The sequence below is a fragment of the Symphalangus syndactylus genome, chromosome 13, assembly GCF_028878055.3.
Source record: "Symphalangus syndactylus isolate Jambi chromosome 13, NHGRI_mSymSyn1-v2.1_pri, whole genome shotgun sequence".
In the NCBI taxonomy this organism is placed as follows: domain Eukaryota; kingdom Metazoa; phylum Chordata; class Mammalia; order Primates; family Hylobatidae; genus Symphalangus; species Symphalangus syndactylus.
In genome coordinates this window covers 42,279,614-42,303,275 of record NC_072435.2, presented here as the reverse complement: position 1 = coordinate 42,303,275, position 23,662 = coordinate 42,279,614, and the positions used below count along the sequence as shown (strand labels likewise).

The 23,662-nt window shown below is 48.8% G+C and overlaps 1 protein-coding gene across 2 annotated transcripts; it reads left to right on the top strand.

Annotated features, from left to right (window-relative positions):
- Positions 1-10,259: 10,259 nt before the first annotated feature.
- CIB3 (calcium and integrin binding family member 3) lies at positions 10,260-23,012 on the top strand. 2 transcript variants are annotated; one of them, XM_055239197.1, is made up of 6 exons: positions 10,260-10,360; positions 10,589-10,623; positions 13,740-13,851; positions 15,188-15,335; positions 18,891-19,086; positions 22,894-23,012. In XM_055239197.1, exons 1-6 carry the CDS (start codon positions 10,310-10,312, stop codon positions 22,913-22,915), a joined length of 564 nt encoding a protein of 187 aa, XP_055095172.1. In that variant the 5' UTR covers positions 10,260-10,309; the 3' UTR covers positions 22,916-23,012. The 2 variants fall into 2 exon arrangements, with proteins under 2 accessions (XP_055095172.1, XP_055095173.1); XM_055239198.1 differs by lacking the exons at positions 10,589-10,623; positions 13,740-13,851.
- The last annotated feature ends 650 nt before the right edge of the window (positions 23,013-23,662 follow it).

The window sequence follows — 23,662 nt, the reverse complement described above, 5'->3', positions numbered from 1 at the left end:
TTTAAGAAATAAACAGAGGCCAGGCATGGTGGCTCATGCCTGTAATCCCTGCACTTTGGGAGTCTGAAGTGGGCGGATCCCTTGAGCCAAGGAGTTCAACACCAGCCTGGGCAACATGGTGAAACCCAGTCTCCCCCCAAAATACAAAAGTTAGCTGGATGTGGTGGCAGGTGCTTGTAGTCCTAGCTACTCAAGAGGCTGAGGCAGGAGGATCGCTTCAGCCAGAGAGTTTGGGGCTGCAGTGAGCTATGATCGCACCGCTGCACTCCAGCCTGGGCGACAGAGTGAGACCCTGTCTCTAAAAAAAAAAAAAATTCCTCGTTGCTCTTTTGTAGCCATACACACTTATCCCCTCACCCCCATTCCTGCACAGCTGGCAAACAAGGATCTGTTCTCTATTTCTCTGATGTTGTCATTCATTTTAAGAATGTGATATAGCTGGCCGGGCGCGGTGGCTCATGCCTGTAATCCCAGCACTTTGGGAGGCTGAGGTGGGTGGAACACGAGGTTAGGAGATTGAGACCATCCTGGCTAACACGCTGAAACCCCGTCTCTACTAAGAAAAATACAAAAAAAATAGCCGGGCATGGTGGCGGGCGCCTGTAGTCCCAGCTACTCGGGAGGCTGAGGCAAGAGAATGGCGTGAACCTGGGAGGTGGAGCTTGCAGTGAGCTGAGATCGCGCCACTGCACTCCAGCCTGGGCGACAGGGTGAGACTCCGTCTCAAAAAAAAAAAAAAAAAAAAAAAAAAAAAAGGAATGTGATATAAATGGAATCATACAATGTGTAACCTGCTAGGATTGGTTTGTTTTCCACTCAGCATAATGCCCTAGAGGTTCATCCAAGTCGTAATATCTGTCTTTTCTATTCCCCAGTAATTTTCTATGGTGTGGACGTATCTATTTACTTAAGCATTCACATGTGGGTTGTTTCCAGTTTGGGGTTATTAAGATAAAACATCTGTTACAGATTTTTATGCGAACATAAGTTTCCATTCCTTTGGGATTGCCCAAAAGTGTAATTACTGGATGATGTGGTAGCTGCATATTTAAACTACATTAAAAAATTGTGATAAAGGCTGGGTGTGGTGGCTCATGCCTGTAATCCCAACACTTTGGGAAGCTGAACAAAAAAAAAAATGGTAAAGCCTGGGCGAGGTGGCTCACGCCTGTAACACCAGCATTTTGGGAAGCCGAGGCGGGTGGATCACCTGAGGTCAGGAGTTCAAGACCAGCCTGATCGACATGGTGAAACCCGTCTCTACTAAAAATATAAAAATTAGCTGAGTGTGGTGGCGGGCACCTGTAATCTTAGCTACTCAGGAGGCTGAGGCAGGAGAATCACTTGAACCCAGGAGGTGGAGGTTGCAGTGAGCTGAGCTCACGCTATTGCACTCCAGCCTGGGTGACAAGAGCGAAACTTCGTCTCAAAAAGCAAACAAAAAAAAAACCCAAAGACATTGTGGTAAGAACACAACGTGTGATTTGCCGCCTTCTTCCTCTTCATTTTTTAGAGACAGGGTCTGTTGCCCAGGTTGGAGTACAGTGGCACAATCACGACTCACTGCAGCCTCAACCTCCTGGGCTCAAGCAATCCTCCCACCTCAGCCTCCCAATAGCTGGTACCATAGAGCATGCCACTACATCCGGCTAGTTTTTGTATTTTTTGTAGAGACAAAGTTTCATCACGTTGCCCATGCGGGTCTTTAACTCCTGAGATCAAGAGATCCACCCGCCTTGGCTTCCCAAAGTGCTAGGAATACAGGTGTGAGCCACAGTGCCCGGCCAATAGTTTTAATTTTTTTTGAACCTTCATACTGTTTTCCATAGCAGCTACACCATTTTGCATTCCCACCAACAGTATGTAAGTGTTCCAATCTTTCCACACCCCTGACAACACTTGTTGTCTTTTGTTGTTGTTGTTGTTGTTATTTTGTTTTGGTTTGGTTTTTTTGAGGCAGAGTCTCACTCTGTCACCCAGGCTGGAGTGCAGTGGCGCTATCTCAGCTCACCATAACCTCCACCTCCCGGGTTCAAGCGATTCTCCTGCCTCAGCCTCCTGAGTAGCTGGGACTATAGGCGCATGCCACCACGCCCAGCTAATTTTTTGTATTTTTAGTAGAGATGGGGTTTTACCGTGTTAGCCAGGATGGTCTCAAACTCCTGACCTTGTGATCCGCCCGCCTCAGCCTCCCAGAGTGCTGGGATTACAGGCGTGAGCCACTGCATCCAGCCTGTTGTTGTTTTTACTCACCATCTTGACAGCTGTGAGGTGATATCTCATTGTGGGCTTGATTTACATTTCCCTGATGGTTAGTGATGTGCAGCATTCTTATTATTACAATCTGTTCTATCTCCTATATTGCAAGGGGTATTGTTGCCTGTGGCTTATTGTAATGAAGCTGGAATTGATCCATACAAAGATAGAATTAATTTTTTTTTTTTTTTGAGACAGATTCTTGCTCTGTGGCCCAGGCTGGAGTTCAGCGGCACGATCTCGGCTCACTGCAGCCTCTGCCTCGTGGGTTCAAGCGATTCTCTTGCCTCAGCCTTCCAAGTAGCTGGGATTACAGGCGTATGCCACTATGCCTGGCTGATTTATATATTTTTAGTAGAGACAGGGTTTCTCCGTGTTGGCCAGGTTGGTCTCGAACTCCTGACCTCAGGTGATCCACCCACCTTGGCCTCCCAAAATACTGGGATTACAGGCATGAGCCACCTCGCCTGGCCAAAATTAATTTTTCTATGCCAGGCTGGGTGTAAATTTTCTATGCCAGGCCGACTTACACCTGGCCTGGTGTGCAGTACAAACACTTTGGGAGGCTAAGGCAAGAGGATCACTTGAGCCCAAAAGTTTGAGAACAGCTTGAGCAACATATTGAGACCTCATCTCCACAAAAATTACAAAAAATGCGGGTCACGAGGTCAGGAGATTGAGACCATCCTGGCTAACACGGTGAAACCCTGTCTCTACTAAAAATATGAAAAATTAGCTGGGTGTGGTGGTGGGTGCCTGTAGTCCCAGCTACTTGGGAGGCTGAGGCAGGAGACTGGCGTGAACCCGGGAGGCGGAGCTTGCAGTGAGCCAAGATAGCGCCACTTCACTCCAGCCTGGGCGACAGAGCAAGACTCTGTCTCAATAAATAAATAAATAAATAAAATAAAAAAAAAAATAAAAAACTGAAAATAGTAACTGCTGGAGAAGATGTGAAATAACTAGAACCTACAAACACTGATGGTGAGAAAGCAAACTAGTACAGCTTCTTTAGGAAGAAGTTTGGCAAGTTTCTTATATACTTAATATGACCCATTAATCCTACTCCTCGATATCTACCCAAGTGGAACAACAACAACAAAAATACAAAAAATTAGCCGGTGTGGTGGCACCTGCCTGTGGTCCCAGCTACTCAGGTGGGTGAGATGGGAAGATCAGTTGAGCCCAGAAGTTCGAGACGAGTCTGAACAACATGGTGAGACCCCGTCTCTACAAAAAATTAAAAAATTAGCCAGGCGTGGTGGTGTGCACATTTCATGTAAATAGAATCACACCATATGGGACCATTCATCTCTAGCTTCTTTCACTCAACATCATGTTTTCGTTTTCTTCTTTTCTCTTTTTTGCAAAAGTTACCTTGATTGGCATAATGTTTTTATTTGGGTTGTCTTTCTAGTTTTGAGATGTAAGAGTTCTTAGTTTTTATTGTGGGTTTTGTTTTTTGTTTTTTTTCGAGATAGAGTCTCGCTCTTGTTGCCCAGGCTGGAGTGCAATGGCACGATCTCAGCTCACTGCAACCTCCCTCTCCCGGGTTCAAGCGATTTTGCTGTCTCAGCCTCCCGAGTAGCTGGGATTACAGGTGCCCACCACCACGCCCGGCTAATTTTTTGTATTTTTAGTAGAGACAGGGTTTCACTATGTTGGCCAGGCTGGTCTCTAACTCCTGACCTCAGGTGATCCACCCCCCTCGTTCTCCCAAAGTGCTGGGATTACAGGTGTGAGCCACTGTGCCCGGCCCCAAGAGTTCTTTATATATTCTGAATAGTAGTTCCTTATGAGATATATGATTTGCAAATACAGTTAGCCCTTCATATCCAGTTTCCTTATCCATGGATTCAATAAACCACGGAGTGAAAATACCTGGAACCAATAAATTAAAAATAATACACAATAAAAAGAATACAAATAAAAATGTATAACAGTTATTTATGTAGCATTTATATTTCATTAGATATTATAAGTAATTTAGAAATAATTTAAAGTATATGGAGGGCCGGGCATGGTAGCCCATGTAATCCCAGCACTTTGAGAGGCCAAGATGGGCTGGATCACTTGAGGTCAGGAGTTTGTGACCAGCCTGGCCAACATGGCAAAACCCCGTCTGTACTAAAAATATAAAAATTAGCTGGACATGGTGGTGTGCACCTGTAATCCCAGCTACTAGGGAGGCTGAGGCAGGAGAATTGCTTGAACCTAGGAGGCAGAGGTTGCAGTGGGCTGAGATTGCGCCACTGCACTCCAGTGTGGGTGACAGAGCGAGACTCCATCTCAAAAAAATAAAATAAAAATAAATAAATAAATAAATAAATAAATAAATAAATAAAGTGTATGGAGGATGTGCACAGGCTATATGCAAATATTATGCCATTTTATATAAATGACTTGAGCATCTGAGCATTTGTCCCATTCTGTGGGCATGACAGGTTTTTGTGTGAACCTAGTTTAAATTTTTTTTTTACATTATACTTTATTTTTTAGAACAGTCTTAGTTGCACAGCAAAATTGATCAGAAGGTACAGAGATTTCCTGTACACCTGCTGCTTTCATACTTGTATAGCTTCCCCTACAATCAACATCCTCCACATGCAAGTGGATGACAGTAGCTAGTCTGTTACAATTGATGAACTGACACTGATACATCATTATCACCCACAGTGGATAGTGGATAGTGGATAGTGGATAGTTTACATTAGGGGTCACTCTCAGTTGAACATAGGTTTTTATTTCCCTTGGGTAAACACCCAGGAGTCTTTTTTTTTTTTTTTTTTTTTTTTTTGGAGATAGGATCTCACTCTGTCTCCCGGGCTGGAGTGCAGTACACTGGAGCAATCATAGCTCACTTCATCCTTGACCTCCCTAGCTCAAGCAATCCTCCCAAGTATTGCTGGATGCCACCAAACCTGGCTAATTTTTGTAGAGACGGGGCTTCACCATGTTGCCTAGGCTGGTCTCCAACTCCTGGGCTAAAGTGATCCCCTTGCCTTGGCCTCCCAAAGTGCTGGGATTACAGGCATGAGCCACCATACCAGGCCCTGAATCTTGTAGTAAGGTTAAGTTTAATTCTATTAAAAAAAAAAACCCAGCCAACCTATTTTCCAGAGTGTCTATACCATTTTGCATCAACACCAGCAATGTATGAGCATTCCAGTTGCTCCACACCCTCACCAACGCTTGATATTGTTTATTTTTAAAAAGTTATTCTTGGAGGGCTGGGCATGGTGGTTCATGCCTGTAATCCTAGCACTTTGGGAGGCTAAGGTGGGCGGATCACTTGAGGCCAGGTATTCAAGACCAGCCTGGGCAACACAGACAGACCCTGTCTCCACAAAAAATACAAAAAAAAAAAAAAAATTAGCCAGATGTGGCGGCATGTGCCTCTAGTCCCAGCTACCTGGGAGGCTGAGGAAGGAGGTTCGCTGCAGTGAGCCATGATTGTATCACTGCTCTCCAGCCTGGGCAACAGAGTGAGACCCTGTCTCAAAAAAAAAAAAAAGTCATCCTTGGGGCATCTTTCAAGCCTGATCAGGGTCACATTTTACAAGATGACTGCACAGATTTGGTAGAGGATGCTTGATGAGGCCAAGGCAGGAAAGTCTGCTGGGAAACATTGCAATAGTCCAGGCAAGGTAGAGAAAACACAGGTGAGACCCACAGTGAGAAGGGCATGGAGGGCCAGGCTAAGAAATTTAGACTCTCAGATTCTCCACCCAAGAGGATTCTGGGCCTTAATAAAGTTGGTAGCTGCTACATTAGATCTGCCCTTTGGGCCAGGCCAGGTGGCTTACACATGTAATCCCAGCACTTTGGGAGGCCGAGGCGGGCGGATCACCTGAGGTCAGGAGTTCGAGACCAGCCTGGCCAACATAGTGAAACTCTGTCTCTACTAAAAATACAAAACTTAGCCAGGCGTGGTGGTGGGCGCCTGTAATAATCCCAGCTACTCGGGAGGCTAAGGCAGGAGGATTGCTTGAACCTGGGAGGCAGAGGTTGCAGTGAGCCACTGCACTCCAGCCTGAGTGACAGGGTGAGACTCCGTCTCAAAAAAAAAAAAAAGTCTACCTTTTTTTTTTTGAGACAGAGTCTCACCTTGTCTCCCATGCCAGAGTGCAGTGGCGTGATCTCGATCTTTTTTTTTTTTTTTTTTTGAGACTGAGTCTCACTCTGTCACCCAGGCCAGGGTGCAGTGGTGTATGGGGAAAAGAAAGAGAGATCAGATTGTTACTGTGTCTGTGTAGAAAGAAGTAGACATAAGAAACTCCATTTTGTACTGTACTAAGAGAAATTCTTCTGCCTTGAGACACTGTTAATCTGTAACCCCAGCCCCAACCCTGTGCCCTCAGAGACATGTGCTGTGTTGACTCAAGGTTTAATGGATTTAGGGCTGTGCAGGATGTGCTTTGTTAAAAACGTGTTTGAAGGCTGTATGCTTGATAAAAGTCATCGCCATTCTCTAATCTCGAGTACCCAGGGACACAATACACTGCGGAAGTTCGCAGGGACCTCTGCCCAAGAAAGCCAGGTATTGTCCAAGGTTTTTCCCCATGTGATAGCCTGAGATATGGCCTCGTGGGAAGAGAAAGACCTGACCGTCCCCCAGCCTGACACCTGTAAAGGGTCTGTGCTGAGGAGGATTAGTGAAAGAGGAAGGCCTCTTTGCAGTTGAGATAAGAGGAAGGCATCTGTCTCCTGCTCATCTCTGGGAATGCGAATGTCTTGGTGTAAAACCCGATCGTACATTCTATTTACTGAGATAGGAGAAAACTGACTTATGGCTGGAGGTGAGACATGCTGGCGGCAACACTGCTCTTTAATGCACCAAGATGTTTGTGTAGAGTCAAACATAAATCTGGCCTACATGCACATCAAGGCACAGCACCTTTCCTTAAACTTATTTATGACACAGAGACCTTTGCTCACATGTTTTCCTGCTGACCCTCTCCCCACTATTACCTTATAGTGCTGCCACATCCCCCTCTCTGAGATGGTAAAGACAGTGATCAATAAATACTGAGGGAACTCAGAGACCAGGCCTGGTGCAGGTCCTCCGTATGCTGAGCGCTGGTCACCTGGGCCCACTGTTCTTTCTCTATACTTTGTCTCTGTGTCTTATTTCTTTTCTCAGTCTCTTGTCCCACCTGACGAGAAACACCCATAGGTGTGGAGGGGCTGGCCCCCTTCAGTGGTGTGATCTTGGCTCACTGCAATCTCCACCTCCCGGGTTCAAATGATTCTCCTTGCCTCAGCCTCCCGAGTAGCTGGGATTACAGGTGCCTGCCACCACACCCAGCTAATTCTTGTATTTTAGTAGAGACAGATTTCGCCATGTTGACCAGGCTGGTCTCTAATTCCTGACCTCAGGCGATCCAGCCACCTCAGCCTCCCAAAGTGCTGGGATTACGGGCGTGAGCCACCGCACCCAGCCAAATGTCCTTTTTTAAATTTTTTTATTTTTTAGAAATTGGGTCTCACTATGTTGCCCAGGCTGGAGTGCAGTGGCTATTCACAGGAGCAATCCCACTACTCATCAGCACAGGAGTTTTGACCTGCTCTGTTTTTTTACCTGAGCCAATCCACCCCTCCTAGGTAACCCGGTGGTCCCCAGCTACCGGGAGGCCACCATACTGATGTCAAACTGAATGTGGACATCCAGTCAGCATAGTGCACCATAGCCCAGAACTCCTGCGATCCTCCTGCTGCAGCCTCTGGAGTAGCTGGGACTACAGGCATGCACCACTGTGCCTGGCAGAATATTAAAGGCTCTGACAATTCCTGCAACAAAGAACTGTATCTGGTGTTATTTAACCTACTGTTTATCAACCTGAAAACTTGGATCACTTTTTTCAAGTCATAACATAACATAATAATAATAGGGTGGGCACGGTGGCTAACAATTGTTATCCCAGCACTTTGCGAGGCTGAGGCACAAGGTTTGCTTGCGCCCAGGAGTTCGAGACCAGCCTGGGAAACATGGTGAAACCCCATCTCTACAAAAAAAATACAAAAAAAGGGCCAGGAGTGGTGGGTCACACCTGTAATCCCAGCACTTTGGGAGGCCGAGGTGGGCGGATCACGAGATCAGGAGATCGAGACCATTCTGGCTAACACGGTGAAACCCCGTCTCTACCAAAATTACAAAAAATTAGCCAGACATGGCTGGGTGCGGTGGCTCACGCCTGTAATCCCAGCACTTTGGGAGGCCAAGGTGGGTGGATCATGAGGTCAGGAGATCAAGACCATCCTGGCTAACATGGTGAAACCCTGTCTCTACTAAAAATACAAAAAATTAGCCAGGCGTGGTGGCAGGCGCCTGTAGTCCCAGCTACTTGGGAGGCTGAGGCAGGAGAATGGCGTGAACCCAGGAGGCGGAGCTTGCAGTGAGCAGAGATCACACCACTGCACCCCAGACTGGGCGACACAGCAAGACTCCGTCTCAAAAAAAAAAAATACAAAAAAAATTTAGCTTGGCTTGGTGGACACCTGTGGTCTCAGCTACCTGGGATGCTGAGGCAAGAGAGTCACTTAAGCCCAGGAGGCAGAGATTGCAGTGAGCTAAGATCAAGTCACTGCACTCCAACCTGGGCAACAGAGTGAGACTCTGTTTCAAAAAAATAAGACGTAATAAAATAATAATGTCAATGCACACCCCAGAACTTCATCTAGCTTGTTCACCATTATGTTCCCAGTGCAGTGATGCAATCATGGCTCACTGCAGCCTCAAACTCCTGGGCTCAAGCAATCCTCCCATCTCAGCCTCCTGAGTAGCTGGGACCACAGGCATGCACCACCATGTCCAGCTAATTTTTGTATTTTTAGTAGAGACAGGGTCTTGCCATGCTGCCCAAGCTGATCTTGAACTCCTGGCCTAAGCGAACCTCATGCTTTGTCCTCCAAAAGTGCTGGGATTACAGGTATGAGCCACCTCGCCCACCCAAAAGCTTTTTTTTGGAGATGGAGTCTTACTCTGTCGCCCAGGCTGGAGTGCAATGGTGCGATCTTGGCTCACTGCAACCTCCGCCTCCTGGGTTCAAGCAACTCTCCTACCTCAGCCTTCGGAGTAGCTGAGATTACAGGCATGCGCCACAATGCCAGGCTAATTTTTGTATTTTTAGTAGAGACGGGGTTTTGCTGTGTTGGCCAGGCTGGTCTTGAATTCCTGACCTCAGGTGATCTGCCTGCCTCGACCTCCCAAAGTGCTGGGATTACAGATATGAGCCACCTTGCCCAGCCAAAACCTTTTTTTTTTTTTTTTTAAATCTCAGATCCTGGTCGGGCGCAGTGGCTCAAACCTGTAATCCCAGCACTTTGGGAGGCTGAGGCGGGTGGATCACGAGGTCAGGAGATCGAGACCATCCTGGCTAACATGGTGAAACCCCGTCTCTACTAAAAATACAAAAAAATTAGCCGGGCGTGTTGGCGGGCGCCTGTAGTCCCAGCTACTCGGGAGGCTGAGGCAGGCGAACGGCGTGAACCCGGGAGGCGGAGCTTGCAGTGAGCCGAGATGAGCTACTGCACTCCAGCCTGGGGGACAGAGCAAGACTCCGTCTCAAAAAAAAAAAAAAAATCTCAGATCCTGAGAATGACCCTATGAGGTAGGTATAATGTAATTTTCATCTCACGAATGAGGTTCAGAGAAGTCAGGTGACTTGCCCAGGGCCACACAGCTAGTGGGCAGAGAGCTGGGATTTGAGCTGGAGTGTGCCCATAGCCTTTCCGTATACCCTGCCTGTCTCTTGAGTGTGCCCCATAACCCCAGCCTCACCTGGTGGTGGCAGATGTGGCCTCCCCACTGAGGTCTTCTCTGTGACATCCCACAGCCCTTATCCTTACCCGTGGACACATTCAGGCTGTTGTCCAGAGAGCCTGGCTGTAATTTGAGTCTCACCAAGCAGGGGGTGACGGCATAGGTGGGCGGGTGACAGCCAGGGCAGGGAAATTTGCCCAGACATTGGTACACAACAGCCTGGCAACCCGTGTGGCCCCGAGGAAGCTAGGAGCCTTTGGGGTGCATCCCCGAGTCTGGGCTCTGGTTCGCGCCATGGGCAACAAGCAGACAGTCTTCACACATGAGCAGCTGGAAGCATATCAGGTAGAGGCGGACAGGATGGGTCCTCAGTGGGTTTGACAACTTTGGTTCCGTGGTCTGGGAAATGGGAACAGAATCCCTTCATCCAGATGTACCGTCCGCCTGGGTTCCTGGTTCAGCTCTGTGTGTGGCAGCGTCAGGCCATCTGTGTGAGTGTGGGGTGGAGGGAAGAGGCCGTGGGAGGAGGCCCCAGAGGCAGGGTTCCTGTTAAGACAACACCTCTCTCCGCAGGACTGCACGTTTTTCACAAGGAAGGAGATCATGAGGTCAGTCCAGGGAGGAAGGGAGAGAAGACCTGGAAAAATGACCTTCTATTCATTGCTGGAGGATATTTGCAATTTGGTGTGTGTGTGTCTGTGTGTGTGTGTGTGTGTGTGTGTGTGTGTAAGTGGTCTTTCTTTTTCTTTCTTTCTTTTTCTTTATTTCCTTTCTCTCTCTCTCTCTATATATATACATATATATATCTTTCTCTCTCTCTCTATCTCCCTCTCTCCCTCCGTCCCTTCCTCTCTTCCTTCTTTTCTTTTTTTTTTGAGACAGGGTCTCTCTCTGTTGCCTAGGCTGGAGTGCAGTGGTGCAATCACGGCTCATTGCAGCCTCGATCTCCCAAGGTCAGGTGATCCTCCCACCTCAGCCTCTCGACTAGCTAGGACCGCTGGTGCGAGCCACCACGTGCACCTCATTTTTGTATTTTTTTGTAGAGAAGGGGGTCTCACTATGTTGCCCAGGCTGGTCTTAAACCCTTGGGCTCAAGCGATCTGCCTGCCTCAGCCACCCAAATTGCTGGGATTACAGGTGTGAGCCACTGTGCCCAACTGGTATTTCCAATTTGTTGGCACTCAAATGGGGAAGGGGGGCAGGTGTGGTCAGCGGACAGAGGCAGAGATGGAAAAGTTGAGAAGTCACATCTTGTCACATTGTCCCAGTCTCTAGGCTGATGAGCTTGGGCTTTCTCCCAAGGGTGGCAGGGAGCCGTGGAACATGCATGAGCAGGGGAGAGACCATCAGGACGTTAGAAAGATTCTCCTGAGGCTGGGCGTGGTGGCTCATGCCTGCAATCCCAGCACTTTGGGAGGACAAGGTGGGTGGATCACCTGAGGTCAGGAGTTTAAGATCAGCCTGGTCAACACGGTGAAACCCCGTCTCTGCTAATAATATAAAAATCAGCTGGGCGAGGTGGTGGGTGCCTGTAATCCCAGCTACTCAGGAGGCTGAGGCAGGAGAATCGCTTGAACCTGGGAGGTGGAGGTTGCAGTAAGCCGAGATCACGCCACTGCGCTCCAGCCTGGGTGACAGAGTGAGACTCTGTCTCAAAAAAGCAAAATGAAAGATAGAGATTCTCCTGAGACTGGGACTTGAGGCTGGGAGCCCAGGTGCAAAGTCCAGAGCCCACTCTGCGTTGTGGGCTAGGCATTAAGGTGAGGGTGTGAGGAGGTGGCCCAAGGCTGCTGTAGGTCCCTGGCGTGACCCAGCACGATGGACACAGATGAGTATCCCACATCATCACTTGGCCTGTGGGGCCATTGTCCAGGGGCCCCGACCCATGAACTTGGAGCTGTGAAACCCAAGCTGGCCAGGGTTCGGCTGCAGCGTGATCGGGGCCAAGGCCCCAATTGTGTAGTAAAAGGACATCCATTATTGATGGCCACACCTTTTACTAGCGAGCCCCATTGTCTGGGTGAGGACAGCTTGCAGGGTCACCTTGGCCATCACGATCAAATTACTGATGGGGAAACTGAGGCTCAGGCAGGGCGGGGCTGACCCCGGGCTGAAGGGTAGATGCACAGAGCCCCAAGGCGGTTGAAGTCTGACATTTTGTCTGTCCCAAGCTTCTTGCTTATCAGATAGAATAACCAGGGCACAGAGAGGGAGAGGAGAGGAACATGCTCAGAGCCACACAGAAACCTAAACCCAGGGTATTCCCTGAGGGGACCCCGACAGGGAACTGAGTGGTCAGGATGAAAGTTCTAGGTCTCCCCACCCTACCTTCATTGAGTTCCTAGTCATCATATGACCTAGGGACTCATGTCTCTCTCAGAGACAGTCCCTAGCAGCTTGGGGACCTCAGACCCACCAAGGATGGTCTCTGCAAGGCTGCTGCTCAGCCCTAATGAAGGTATGGTGTCACCAGGTGAGAGCATCTGAGGGGAGAACTGGTCTTACAATCTAGATAGTGTGTGTGGTATTCAGTTATTTGCAAAATGTCTTTTGTCTGCCCTTTAGAAAAGATGTGAATATTAGCTGTTTGTCTCTGCTCTGCCCCATGGAGGAAGCCCTCTTTTTTTTTCTTTCTTTCTTTTTTTTTTTTTTTTGAGACAGAGTCTCATTCTTGTTGCCCAGGCTGGAGTGCAGTGGCACGATCTCGGCTCACTGCAACCTCCACCTCCCAGGTTCAAGTGATTCTCCTGCCTCAGCCTCCTGAGTAGTAGGGATTACAGGCGCCTGCCGCCATGCCCAGCTAATTTTTTGTATTTTTAGTAGAGATGCAGTTTCACCATGTTGGCCAGGCTGGTCTCCAACTCCTGACCTCTGGTGATCCACCCGCCTCAGCCTCTCAAAGTGCTGAGATTACAGGCGTGAGCCACTGCACCCGGCCCCTTCCTCCCATCATGAGGAGAGGAAGGGAAGGTATGAAAGTGAAGTATCTTTGGAGGCAGGGTCTTGCTGATAACATGACAATATCCAGAGATGTGTGGATTATATAGGATTCTCTGAATGCTTGCTGTGATCTGGCCATAAGCACCCTCCCTTCTCCCAACTGCATCTGCCTTATAAGCTCCTACTCATGCTTCAAAGCCCAGCACCAATGTCCCCTCTTCCAGGAACCCTCTTCTCCTCCCTAGCTTGCTTTCCCCAGTCCAGTCTCCCTTTGTCCTGTGGCCCTCTCTGCACCTTGGCCCTGCCCCCAGGGAGGTGGGGGTGCCTGTATCGGGCTCTGTATGCTTCAGGTCCAGGCCCAGGGCTGAGGGTTCTTGGGGACCCACTATCCCTCGGTGTGCAGTGAGCATCTGTGAATGTGAAAGAGAAGGGACTTGGCCGGGTGCGGTGGCTCACGCCTGTAGTCCCAGCACTTTGGGAGGCCGAGGCAGCTGGATCACCTGAGGTCAGGGGTTTGAGACCAGCCTGACCAACATGGTAAAACCCCATCTCTACTAAAAATACAAAAGAATTAGCCGGGCGTGGCAGGGTGCACCTGTAATCCCAGCTACTTGGGAGGCTGAGGCAGGAGAATTGCTTGAACCCAGGAGGCAGAGGTTACAGTGAGCCGAAATTGCGCCACTGCACTCCAGCCTGGGCAACAGTCTCAAAAAACGAAGAAGGGACAAGCCTCTTGCCTGCTCCCTGCTCCCAGCCTTTCTCAGCTTTTTCCTCCCCACATCAGGCTCTTCTATCGCTACCAGGACCTGGCCCCGCAGCTCGTGCCCCTTGACTATACCACCTGCCCCGATGTGAAGGTGCCCTACGAGCTCATTGGCAGCATGCCCGAGCTGAAGGTATGCCCAGGCCATGGGACAAACAGGGGAAAAAATAGTAGAGATGTCTCTCGTTGCATTCCTCTGAGGTCGGTGCTGCAGTTATCCCCATTTTAAAGATAAGAAAACTGAGGCTCAGAGAGGTTAAGACACTTGTTCATGGTCACACAGCTACAATGTGACAGAGACAGGGTTAAAACCCAGAGTTGGCCGGTGTGGTGGCTCAAGCCTGTAATCCCAGCACTTTGGGAGGCCGAGACGGGTGGATCACCTGAGGTCAGGGGTTCAAGACCAGCCTGGCCAACGTGGTGAAACTCCGTCTCTACTAAAAATACAAAAATTAGCTGGGCGTGGTAGCGCACACCTGTAATCCCAGCTACTAGGGAGACTGAGGCAGGAGAACTTGAACTCAGGAGGTGGAGGTTGCAGTGAGCAGAGATCTAGCCACAGTACTCCAGCCTGGGTGACAGAGTGAGACTCTGTCTCAAAAAACAAACAAACAAACAAACAAAAAACACCCAGAATTGGGAGGATGAAACAAGATAACACAGGTAACAAATTTAGTACAGGGTGTGTTGTGTATCAAGTACTCAGAGAACGTTAGTTCTTCTTGTAACAGGAGCTGCTAAATGCAGGTTTTTATCAGCAGGATGTTGGACACATGGTTTGTGCCTCCAAGGGGAACTTGTGGGTTGAGTAACTGACTGTGAGTAGGGTTGATTTTATTGCAAGTGACAAAAACCTTATTTGAGAGGGACAGAATGGATTGGATCAAAATGGATTGCCCCTGAACAACAACAAAAAAATCCAGAGGCAGGGACAGTGTCAGGTACAGCTGGAACCAGGGCCTCTGATGATGTTCTCAGGAATCTCCCCCCATCTCTCGGCTCCTCCCAGGAAGAAGTTTCAGTCTAAGGCAGCCTCACTTCTTGAGGCTGTGAAGGGACCTCTCAGCCACTCAGCTTTAGCTTCTGTGAGCTTTGCAAGCAGCAGTAATCAGGTCCCCTCCCTCCCGATTTTTCAGAAAAATGTCCCAGGTCAGCCTCTGATTGGCTAGCTTGAGTCACATGCCCATCACAGAGCCAATCACTGTTGCCAGGTGAATGGAACTCTCTGATTGGCCTTGCCTGGGTCACATGGCTGCTCCAAGAGGTGGAAGTTAGGGCAAGGTTGCTCAGATCACAGGGGTGGAGGGTGGAGTTGTCCAAAGTCCTGTCCAGGGACCATGGGAGGGAGTGGGTCTTGATGGAGGGTACTTGGAGGTTCCCAGAAAGTGGGTGTTGATAGTGAGACCACATGGACCCCCAGAGACCTTGGGGGGCAGAGGATGGCCTCCCAGCTTCCTTTCTGTCCCCAGGACAACCCCTTCCGCCAGAGGATCGCCCAGGTCTTCTCTGAGGATGGGGATGGCCACATGACCCTGGACAACTTTTTGGACATGTTTTCCGTGATGAGCGAAATGGCTCCCCGCGACCTCAAGGCTTACTATGCTTTTAAAATTTATGGTGCGTGCATGGCCCTGGGGTTGGGGAGCATGGGGATGGGGTGGGGAATGGGAACTGGGTGGGTGGCACCCACATCACAAATATCTCCCCAGGGGTTTTGAGGCCCTGTGTGGCCCTGTCCTCCACCCCACTCCAATGCCTCCCCACCTCATTTATTTGCTAACTCTATTCCAGCCACATGGGCCTCGCTGTTCCTCAAACACAGTCTTTGGCCTCTGGGCCTTTGCCTCTGCTGAACCCTCTGCCTAGAACACCTTTCGCCTTGCTCCTTATTTATTTATTTTTAGTTTTTATTTTTTTGAGATGGAGTTTCGCTCTTTTTGCCCAGGCTAGAGTGCAGTGGCTCAATCTCGGCTCACTGCAATCTCCGCCTCCCAGGTTCAAGTGATTCTCCTGCCTCAGCCTTCTGAGTAGCTGGGATTACAGGCACGTGCCATCATGCCTGGCTAATTTTTGTATTTTTAGTAGAAACGGGGTTTTGCCATGTTGGCCAGGCTGGTCTCGAACTCTTGACCTCAGGTGATCCGCCCGCCTCGGCCTCCCAAAGTGCTGGGATTACAGATGTGAGCCACCGCGCTCAGCTCCCCTGGCTCCTTCTTACCCTTGAAGTCTAGGTCGAAAGTAGGCCTCTCCCCATTCATCCCCCATCCCACCATCCTATTTCTCTTCTAGAACCAGGCAATGCTGCTTAATTTCTTGTTCCTTGACCAGTTCACTTCTTATTGACTTTGTCCCTGAGAAGACTCAAAGGTACCGACAGTATCTATTTTGCTCACCACCTGTCATCTGAGCCTGGCTCAGTAAATATTTGTTGAATGACTGAATGAAAGAAAACAGTTATCTTAGTGCCTGGCATCTTGTGTGCTCTCAGTAAATACTTTTTTTTTTGTTTCTTTTGTTGTTTTTGAGACAAAGTCTTGCTCTGTCCCCCAGACTGGAGTGCAGTGATGCAATCTCAGCTCACTGCAACCTCCGTCTTCCGGGTTCAAGCGATTCTCCTGCCTCAGCCTCCTGAGTAGCTGGGATTGATTACAGGTGCCTGCCACCACGCCTGACTAATTTTTTGTATTTTTAGTAGAGACGGGGTTTCACCATGTTGGCCAGATTGGTCTCGAACTCCTGACCTCAGGTGATCCACCTGCCTCTCGGCCTCCCAAAGTGCTGGGATTACAGGCATGAGCCACTGCGCCCAGCCAAATTTTTGTATTTTTAGTAGAGATGGGGTTTCACCATGTTGGCCAGGCTGGTCTTGAACTCCTGACCTCAAGTGATCCACCCACCTCGGCTTCCCAAAGTGGCAGGATTACAGGCACAAGCCACCGTGCCCTGCCACCGTAATACTTTTTGTGTGATGCAGGGACTGAGACTAGGGAATAATACTTTTTGAGTGAGTACATGAAGAATAGTTATCATGGTGCCCAACACATAGTAGGTGCTCAGTAAATGCTTGTTGCATGAATGAATGAATGAAAAAGTTATCAGAGTGCCTGGCACACAGTAGACACTTAATAAATACTTGTTGAGTGAGTGAATAAAAGAGTTATGGTGCCCAACATGTAGTAGGTGCTCAATAAATACTTGCTGAATGGATGAATGAATGAATAAATGAAAAAGTTATTACAGTGCCTGGTGCACAGTAAGCACTTAAAAAGTACTTTTTGAGTGAGTAGATGAAAAATAGTTATCACAGTGCCCAGTACACAGTAGGCACTCAATAAATACTTGTTGAGTGAGTGAATGAATGAAAAACAATTATGGTGCTCGATACATAGTAGGTGTTCAATAAATACTTGAATAAATGAATGAAAGAACTATCACAGTGTTTGGCACATAGTAGGCACTCAATAACTATTTTTATTTTTTATTTATTTATTTTTTTGAGACGGAGTCTCGCTCTGTCGCCAAGGCTGGAGTGCAGTGGTGCAATCTCGGCTCACTGCAAGCTCCGCCTCCCAGGTTCACGCCATTCTCCTGCCTCAGCCTCCTGAGTAGCTGGGACTACAGGCGCCAGCCACCACGCCCGGCTAATTTTTTTTTGTATTTTTAGTAGAGACGGGGTCTCACCGTGGTCTTGATCTCCTGACCTCCTGATCCGCCCGCCTCGGCCTCCCAAAGTGCTGGGATTACAAGCGTGAGCCACCACGCCCGGCCAACTATTTTTATCTATTTATTTATTTTTTACTGAGACAGAGTCTTGCTCTTGTCGCCCAGGCTGGAGTGCAATGGTGCGATCTCAGATCACTGCAACCTCTACCTCCTGGGTTCAAGCGATTCTCCTGCCTCAGCCTGCCTAGTAGCTGGGATTACAGTCACCCGCACCACGCCCTGCTAATTTTGTACTTTTAGTAGAGATGGGGTTTCACCATGTTGGCCAGGCTGGCCTGGAACTCCTGACTTTAGGTGATCCACCCATCTCGGCCTCCCAAAGTGCTGGGATTACAGGCATGAGCCACTGTGCCAGTCCCATAACTATTTTTTGAATTAGTAAATGAAAAATTATTATCACAGTGCCAGGACACAGCAGGCACTCAGTAAATACTTGTTAAGGGAGTGAGTGAATCAAAATTGCACTCAATAAATACTTGTTGAGTGAGTGAGTGAATGAAAATCAGTTACTGTGATGCCTGAAACATAGTAGGTGCTCAATAAATACTTGTATGAGTGAATAAAAAAGTTATTACAGTGCCTAGCACACAGCAGACACTCAATACTTGTAAAAATGAATGAATGAGGCTGGGTGTGGTGGCTCCCACTTGTAATCCTAGCACGTTGGGAGACCGAGGCAGGTGGATCACCTGAGGTCAGGAATTTGAGACTAGCCTGGCCAACATGGGGAATCTCATCTCTACTAAAAATACAAAAATTAGCCGGGCATGGTGGTGTGCACCTGTAATCCCAGCTACTTGGGAGGCTGAGGCAGGAGAATCACTTGAACCCAGGAGGTGGAGGTTGCAGTGAGCCAAGATCGTGCCACTGCACTCCAGCCTGGGTGACAGAGTGAGACTCCGTCTCAAAGCAAAAAAAAAAAAAAGAACGAATGAAAAATTCATTGCATAAATACTTGTTGAATGAATGAATGAACTCCCAGCAGATCCCTGCCCAATTTTAAGGCAAGTTCCAGATTTTACACCAGGGTCTTGGGTGCCCTCCCAGGGCCTCAGTTCCTTTTTTTTTTGAGATGGAGTTTCACTCTTGCTGCCCAGGCTGGAGTGCAGTGGTGAGATCTTGGCTCACTGCAACCTCCGCCTCCCGGGCTCAAGTGATTCCCCTGCCTCAGCCTCCTGAGTAGCTGGGATTACAGGTGCATGCTACCACACCTAGATATATTTGTATTTTTAGTAGAGATGGGGTTTCACCATGTTGGCCAAGCTGGTCTCGAACTCCTGACCTCAGGTGTTCCACCCTCCTCAGCCTCCCAAAGTGTTGGGATTACAGGCATGAACCACCGTGCCCAACCTTAGTTTCCCCTTCTTGTAACATGGGCACAGTATATGCCCACAGCCGGCCCAGCCCGCCTGCCACCTGCTGTCACTCCCCATCCATCCTGCTCTGCAGATTTTAACAACGACAACTACATCTGTGCTTGGGATCTGGAGCAGACGGTGACCAAACTGACTCGGGGGGAGCTGAGCGCCGAGGAGGTGAGCCTGGTATGTGAGAAGGTGCTGGATGAGGCTGATGGAGACCATGATGGGCGGCTGTCCCTGGAAGACTTCCAGAACATGATCCTCCGGGCACCAGACTTCCTCAGGTGATGCTCTCCACCACCGCCCACAGTCCATTTGCACATCTGAAGGGGCTTTTACGGAGACAGTTCACAGACTCTGTTTCTGAAAATTCCTGTTCATTCTCTCGTGACCCTGGGGAACTTTCTCAATTTCCCTAGTCTCAGTCCCTGCATCTGTAAAATGGGGATAATTAGGGACCCCCTGGGCACCTCTTGCGAGTGGATACACCTCTTTCAGCAAGCAGAATGTGGCTAGACTTCAGCCCTTATTGCCTGAACAGTTTGCAGTGAACAGACTGTGCAACTGTACTTGGCAGCCTTTGGGGAAAATCAGCCCCCACTGCAGGGCAAAATATGGCCAATAGGCCAATCTGACCCAAAGCCTGGTTTTGTACCTGCTGTGAGCTGAGAATGGCTTTTATATTTTCAAAAGATCGAAAAACAATCAAAGAATAATAATATTCCAACCAGGTGAGGTGGTTCATGCCTTTAATCCCAGCACTTTGGGAGGCTAAGTGGGGAGGATCTCTTGAGCCCAGGAGCTTGAGACCAACCTGGGGAACATAAGGAGAGTCCATATCTACAAATAAATAAATAAATAAGTAGCCAGGTATGGTGGTGCACGCCTGTAGTCCCAGCTACTTGGGAGGCTGAGGCGGGAGGATTGCTTGAGCCCAGGAGGTCAAGGCCGCAGTGAGCTCAGATTGTGCCATGCACTCCAGCCTGGGTCACAGAGTGAGCTTCTGTCTCAAAAATAAATAAATACATTAAAAAATTTTTTTAATTAAAAAAAAGAAGATTATTCCCTGACACGCGACAGTGATATGAAATTCACATTTCTGTGTCCAGCAGTAAAGTTTTATTGGCACACAGCCACACCCTTTTGTGTACATTTTGTCTATGGCTGCTTGTGTGCTTCAACAGCAGAGTTGCGTCATGGTATAAAGTTGAAAACATCAACTATTTGGTCATTTACAGAAAAAGGTTTGCTGAACCCCGAATTAATATATGGAGAAAATTCAGCACAGCTCCTGGCACACAATAGGGTTTAATAAGTTGCTGTTGCTATTATTATTTTATAATTTTTAAATTTCACTTTATTTTTTATTTTTTGAATTGACAAATAATGATTGTACATATTCATGGGGTACACAGTGATGTTTCTTTTTGTTTGTTTGTTTTGAGACGGAGTCTTGCTCTGTTGCCCAGGCTGGAGTGCAGTGGTGCAATCTCAGCTCACTGCAACCTCCGCCTCCTGGGTTCAAGTGATTCTCCTGCCTCAGCTGGGATTACAGGCACGTGCCACCACGCCCAGCTAATTTTTGTATTTTTAGTAGAGACAGGGTTTTGTCATGTTGGCCAGGCTGGTCTTGAACTCCTGACCTCCAGTGATCCACCTGCTCTGGCCTCCCAGACTGCTGGGAGTACAAGCGTGAGCCACCACGCCCAGCCCGTTTGTTTGTTTTGAGACAGGGTCTCACTCAGTGACCCAGACTGCAGTGCATGGTGCAATCGGCTCACTGCAGCCTCCAACTCTTAGGCTCAAGAGATCCTCCCACGTCAGCTTCCCAAGTAGCTGGGACTACAGGGCCGAGTGCAGTGGCTCACACCTGTAATCCCAGCATTTTAAGAAGCTGAGGCAGTAGTCTCTACTAAAAATACAAAAATTAGCCTGGGCATGGTGGGGCACACCCCTAGTCCCAGCTACTCGGGAGGCTGAGGCAGGAGAATAACTTGAACCCGAACCCGGGAGGTGGAGGTCACAGTGAGCCACAATTGCGCCACTGTACTCCAGCTTGAGCGAGACTCTGTCTCAAATAAATAAATAAATAAATAAATAAATAAATAAATAAATAAATAAAATAAACCAGGTCGCTGGGACTACAGGTACGTGCCACTGTGTCTGGCTAATTTTGTTTATTTTATTTTATTAATTAATTTATGTGTTTTATTTGTTCGAGATAGAGTCTCGCTCTGTCACCCAGGATGGAGTGCAGTGGCACAATCTCGGCTCACAGCAACCTCCACCTCCCAGGTTCAAGCACTTCTCCCTACCTCAGCCTCCCAAGTATCTGGAATTACAGGCGCCCGCCACCAAGCCCGGTTAATTTTTGTATTTTTTAGTAGAGATGAGGTTTCACCATGTTGGCCAGGCTGGTCTTAAACTCCTGACCTCAGGTGATCTGTCCACTTTGGCCTCCCAAAGTGTTGGGATTACAGGCGTGAGCCATCATGCCCGGCCTGTTTTTGTTTTTATCTATAAGCCGAGACAGTGCTGAAAATGTTGAGACAGGGTCTCACTCTGTTGCCCAGGCTGGAGTGCCGTGGCACAATCATAGCTCACTGCAGCCTCTACCTCTTGGGCTCAAGAGCAATTCTCCCACCTCAGCCTCCTGAGTAGCTGGGAGTACAGGCACACACCACCACGCCTAGCTAATTAAAAACTTTTTTTTTTTTTTTTGTAGAGACAAGGTCTTGCTTTGTTGCCCAGGCTGTTCTCAAACTCCTGGCCTCAACTGATCCTCCTGCTTTGGCCTCTCAAAGTCCTGAGATTACAGGGGTGAGTCACCGCATCAGGCCACATAATGGTTTCAATACATATAATGTATGATGAACAGATCAGGGTCATTAGCATATCCATCATCTCAAACACGTATCATTTATTTGTGTTGAGAACATTCAGTATCCTCCTTCTAGCTATTTGAAACTTTATATCATATGGCAGGGTGTGGTGGCTCATGCCTGTAATCCTAGCACTTTGGGAGGCTAAGGTGGGTGGATTGCTTGAGCACAGGAGGTCAAGACCAGCCTGGACAACATGGTGAAACCCCATCTCTACAAACAAACAAACAACAACAACAACAAAAATTAGCTGTGAATGGTGGTGCGTGCCTGTGGTCCCAACTACTCGGGAGGCTGAGACGGGAGGACCACCTGATCCCAAGGAGGTCGAGGCTGCAGTGAGCTGTGATTGAGGCACTGCACTCCAGGCTGGGTGACAGAGTGAGATCCTGTCTCAAAAAATAAAAAAAGGCCGGGCATGGTGACTCATGTAATTCCAGCACTTTGGGAGGCCAAAGTGGGCGGATCACCTGAGGTCAGGAGTTCGAGGCCAGCCTGGCCAACATGGTGAAACCCCGTCTCTACTAAAAATACAAAAATTAGCCAGGCGTGGTGGCGGGCGCCTATAATCCCAGCTACTTGGGAGGCTGAGGCTGAAGAATCACTTGAACCCTGGTAGGTGGAGGTTGCGGTGAGCCGAGATCACACCACTGTACTCCAGCCTGGGCAACACAACAAGACTCTGTCTCCCCCACTTCCCCCCCAAAAAAGACTGGGCACAGTGGCTCACACCTGTAATCTCAACGCTTTGGGAGGCCGAGGTGGGCAGATCACTTGAGATCAGGAGTTCAAGACCAGCCTGGCCAACATGGTGAAACCCCGTTTCTACTGAAAATAGAAAAATTAACTGGGCATGGTGGCGTGCACCTGTAATCCTAGCTACTCGGGAGGCGGAGGCATGAGAATCACTTGAACCCAGGAGGCAGAGGTTGCAGTGAGCCGTGATCACACCACTGCACTCCAGCCTGGGTGACAGAGCGAGACCCCGTCTCAAAAAAAAAAAAAAAAAAAAAAAGAATTAAAAAATTAAAGATTAAAGGCATGTGCTCTCAACCCCTGTGGGGGTCCCCCCGCCTAGGGTTGTTTGAGGGGTCCACGTGGCATCCTTCCTGCCTGTCCCAGGGACTTGCCATGAGCATGTTGAGGGGGAGGAGGAAAAGGGGTTGTCCACTCCTTGAAGTCCTTGACTCATTTTCTCTCTGCACACAGCACCTTCCACATCCGAATCTGATGGCACCACAGAGGAGCCGGGCTATAGGAGGGCGGGGTGACCCCTCACCCGCTGTGGACTCTGGTTTCTGAGAATAAACACAAGTCACTGAGTCACACCTGTTTGGAGGACACATTTTTCCACCTTAAAACTGGAAGATGGGAGGGAGGCGGCGTAGAATCTTATCTTTGACTTTGCTGTGTGACCCTGAGTGTGGCCACACCCTCTCTGGGCCACGATCTCTCTGTTTGTACAAGGAAGGGGTGACTCCTAGATCATCTTCACTGTGAAGGCTGGAAATGCCTTGTTGTGGGTGTCTGTGGCGGAGATGAGGTGGTGGGGAGATCGGGCCCATGCTGTCCTACCCCAGGCTTCCCACCCTGAAGGCCAAACCTCGCCCTTGGCTACTCAAGTTTCTTTTTATCCCTCAAACCCTGAGTCATCAAAGGGACTGAAACTTTTACTCCCGGGCTGATTCATTAGAGCTGCCAAGAGGAGACCACTGATTGGGAGGGGTGGGAATGTCATTCACTGAGGTGGCTGCTGCACTTTACAGTTTATGATGCATCTGCCCCCTAAACGTGACATTGACCCCCTATGACATCCCTGCAGAGTTGGCCGAGGATAATGCCCTCATTTGGAGGGAGCAGAGTGACTTGCCTAAGGCCACCCCACAAGTCATTTGCAGGGGCGAGCTTGAACCCAGATGCACCTCATACCAGATCCCAGATGTCTGAACCTTGTACATTTGGGGAACCCCACACCGCC

Coding starts and splice junctions, on each gene's coding strand:
- CIB3 (XM_055239197.1), top strand. CDS start 10,310: ATGGGCAACAAGCAGACAGTCTTCACACATGAGCAGCTGGAAGCATAT. Junction 10,624..13,739: donor ACAAGGAAGGAGATCATGAG/GTCAGTCCAGGG, acceptor TCCCCACATCAG/GCTCTTCTATCGCTACCAGG. Junction 13,852..15,187: donor GCAGCATGCCCGAGCTGAAG/GTATGCCCAGGC, acceptor TTCTGTCCCCAG/GACAACCCCTTCCGCCAGAG.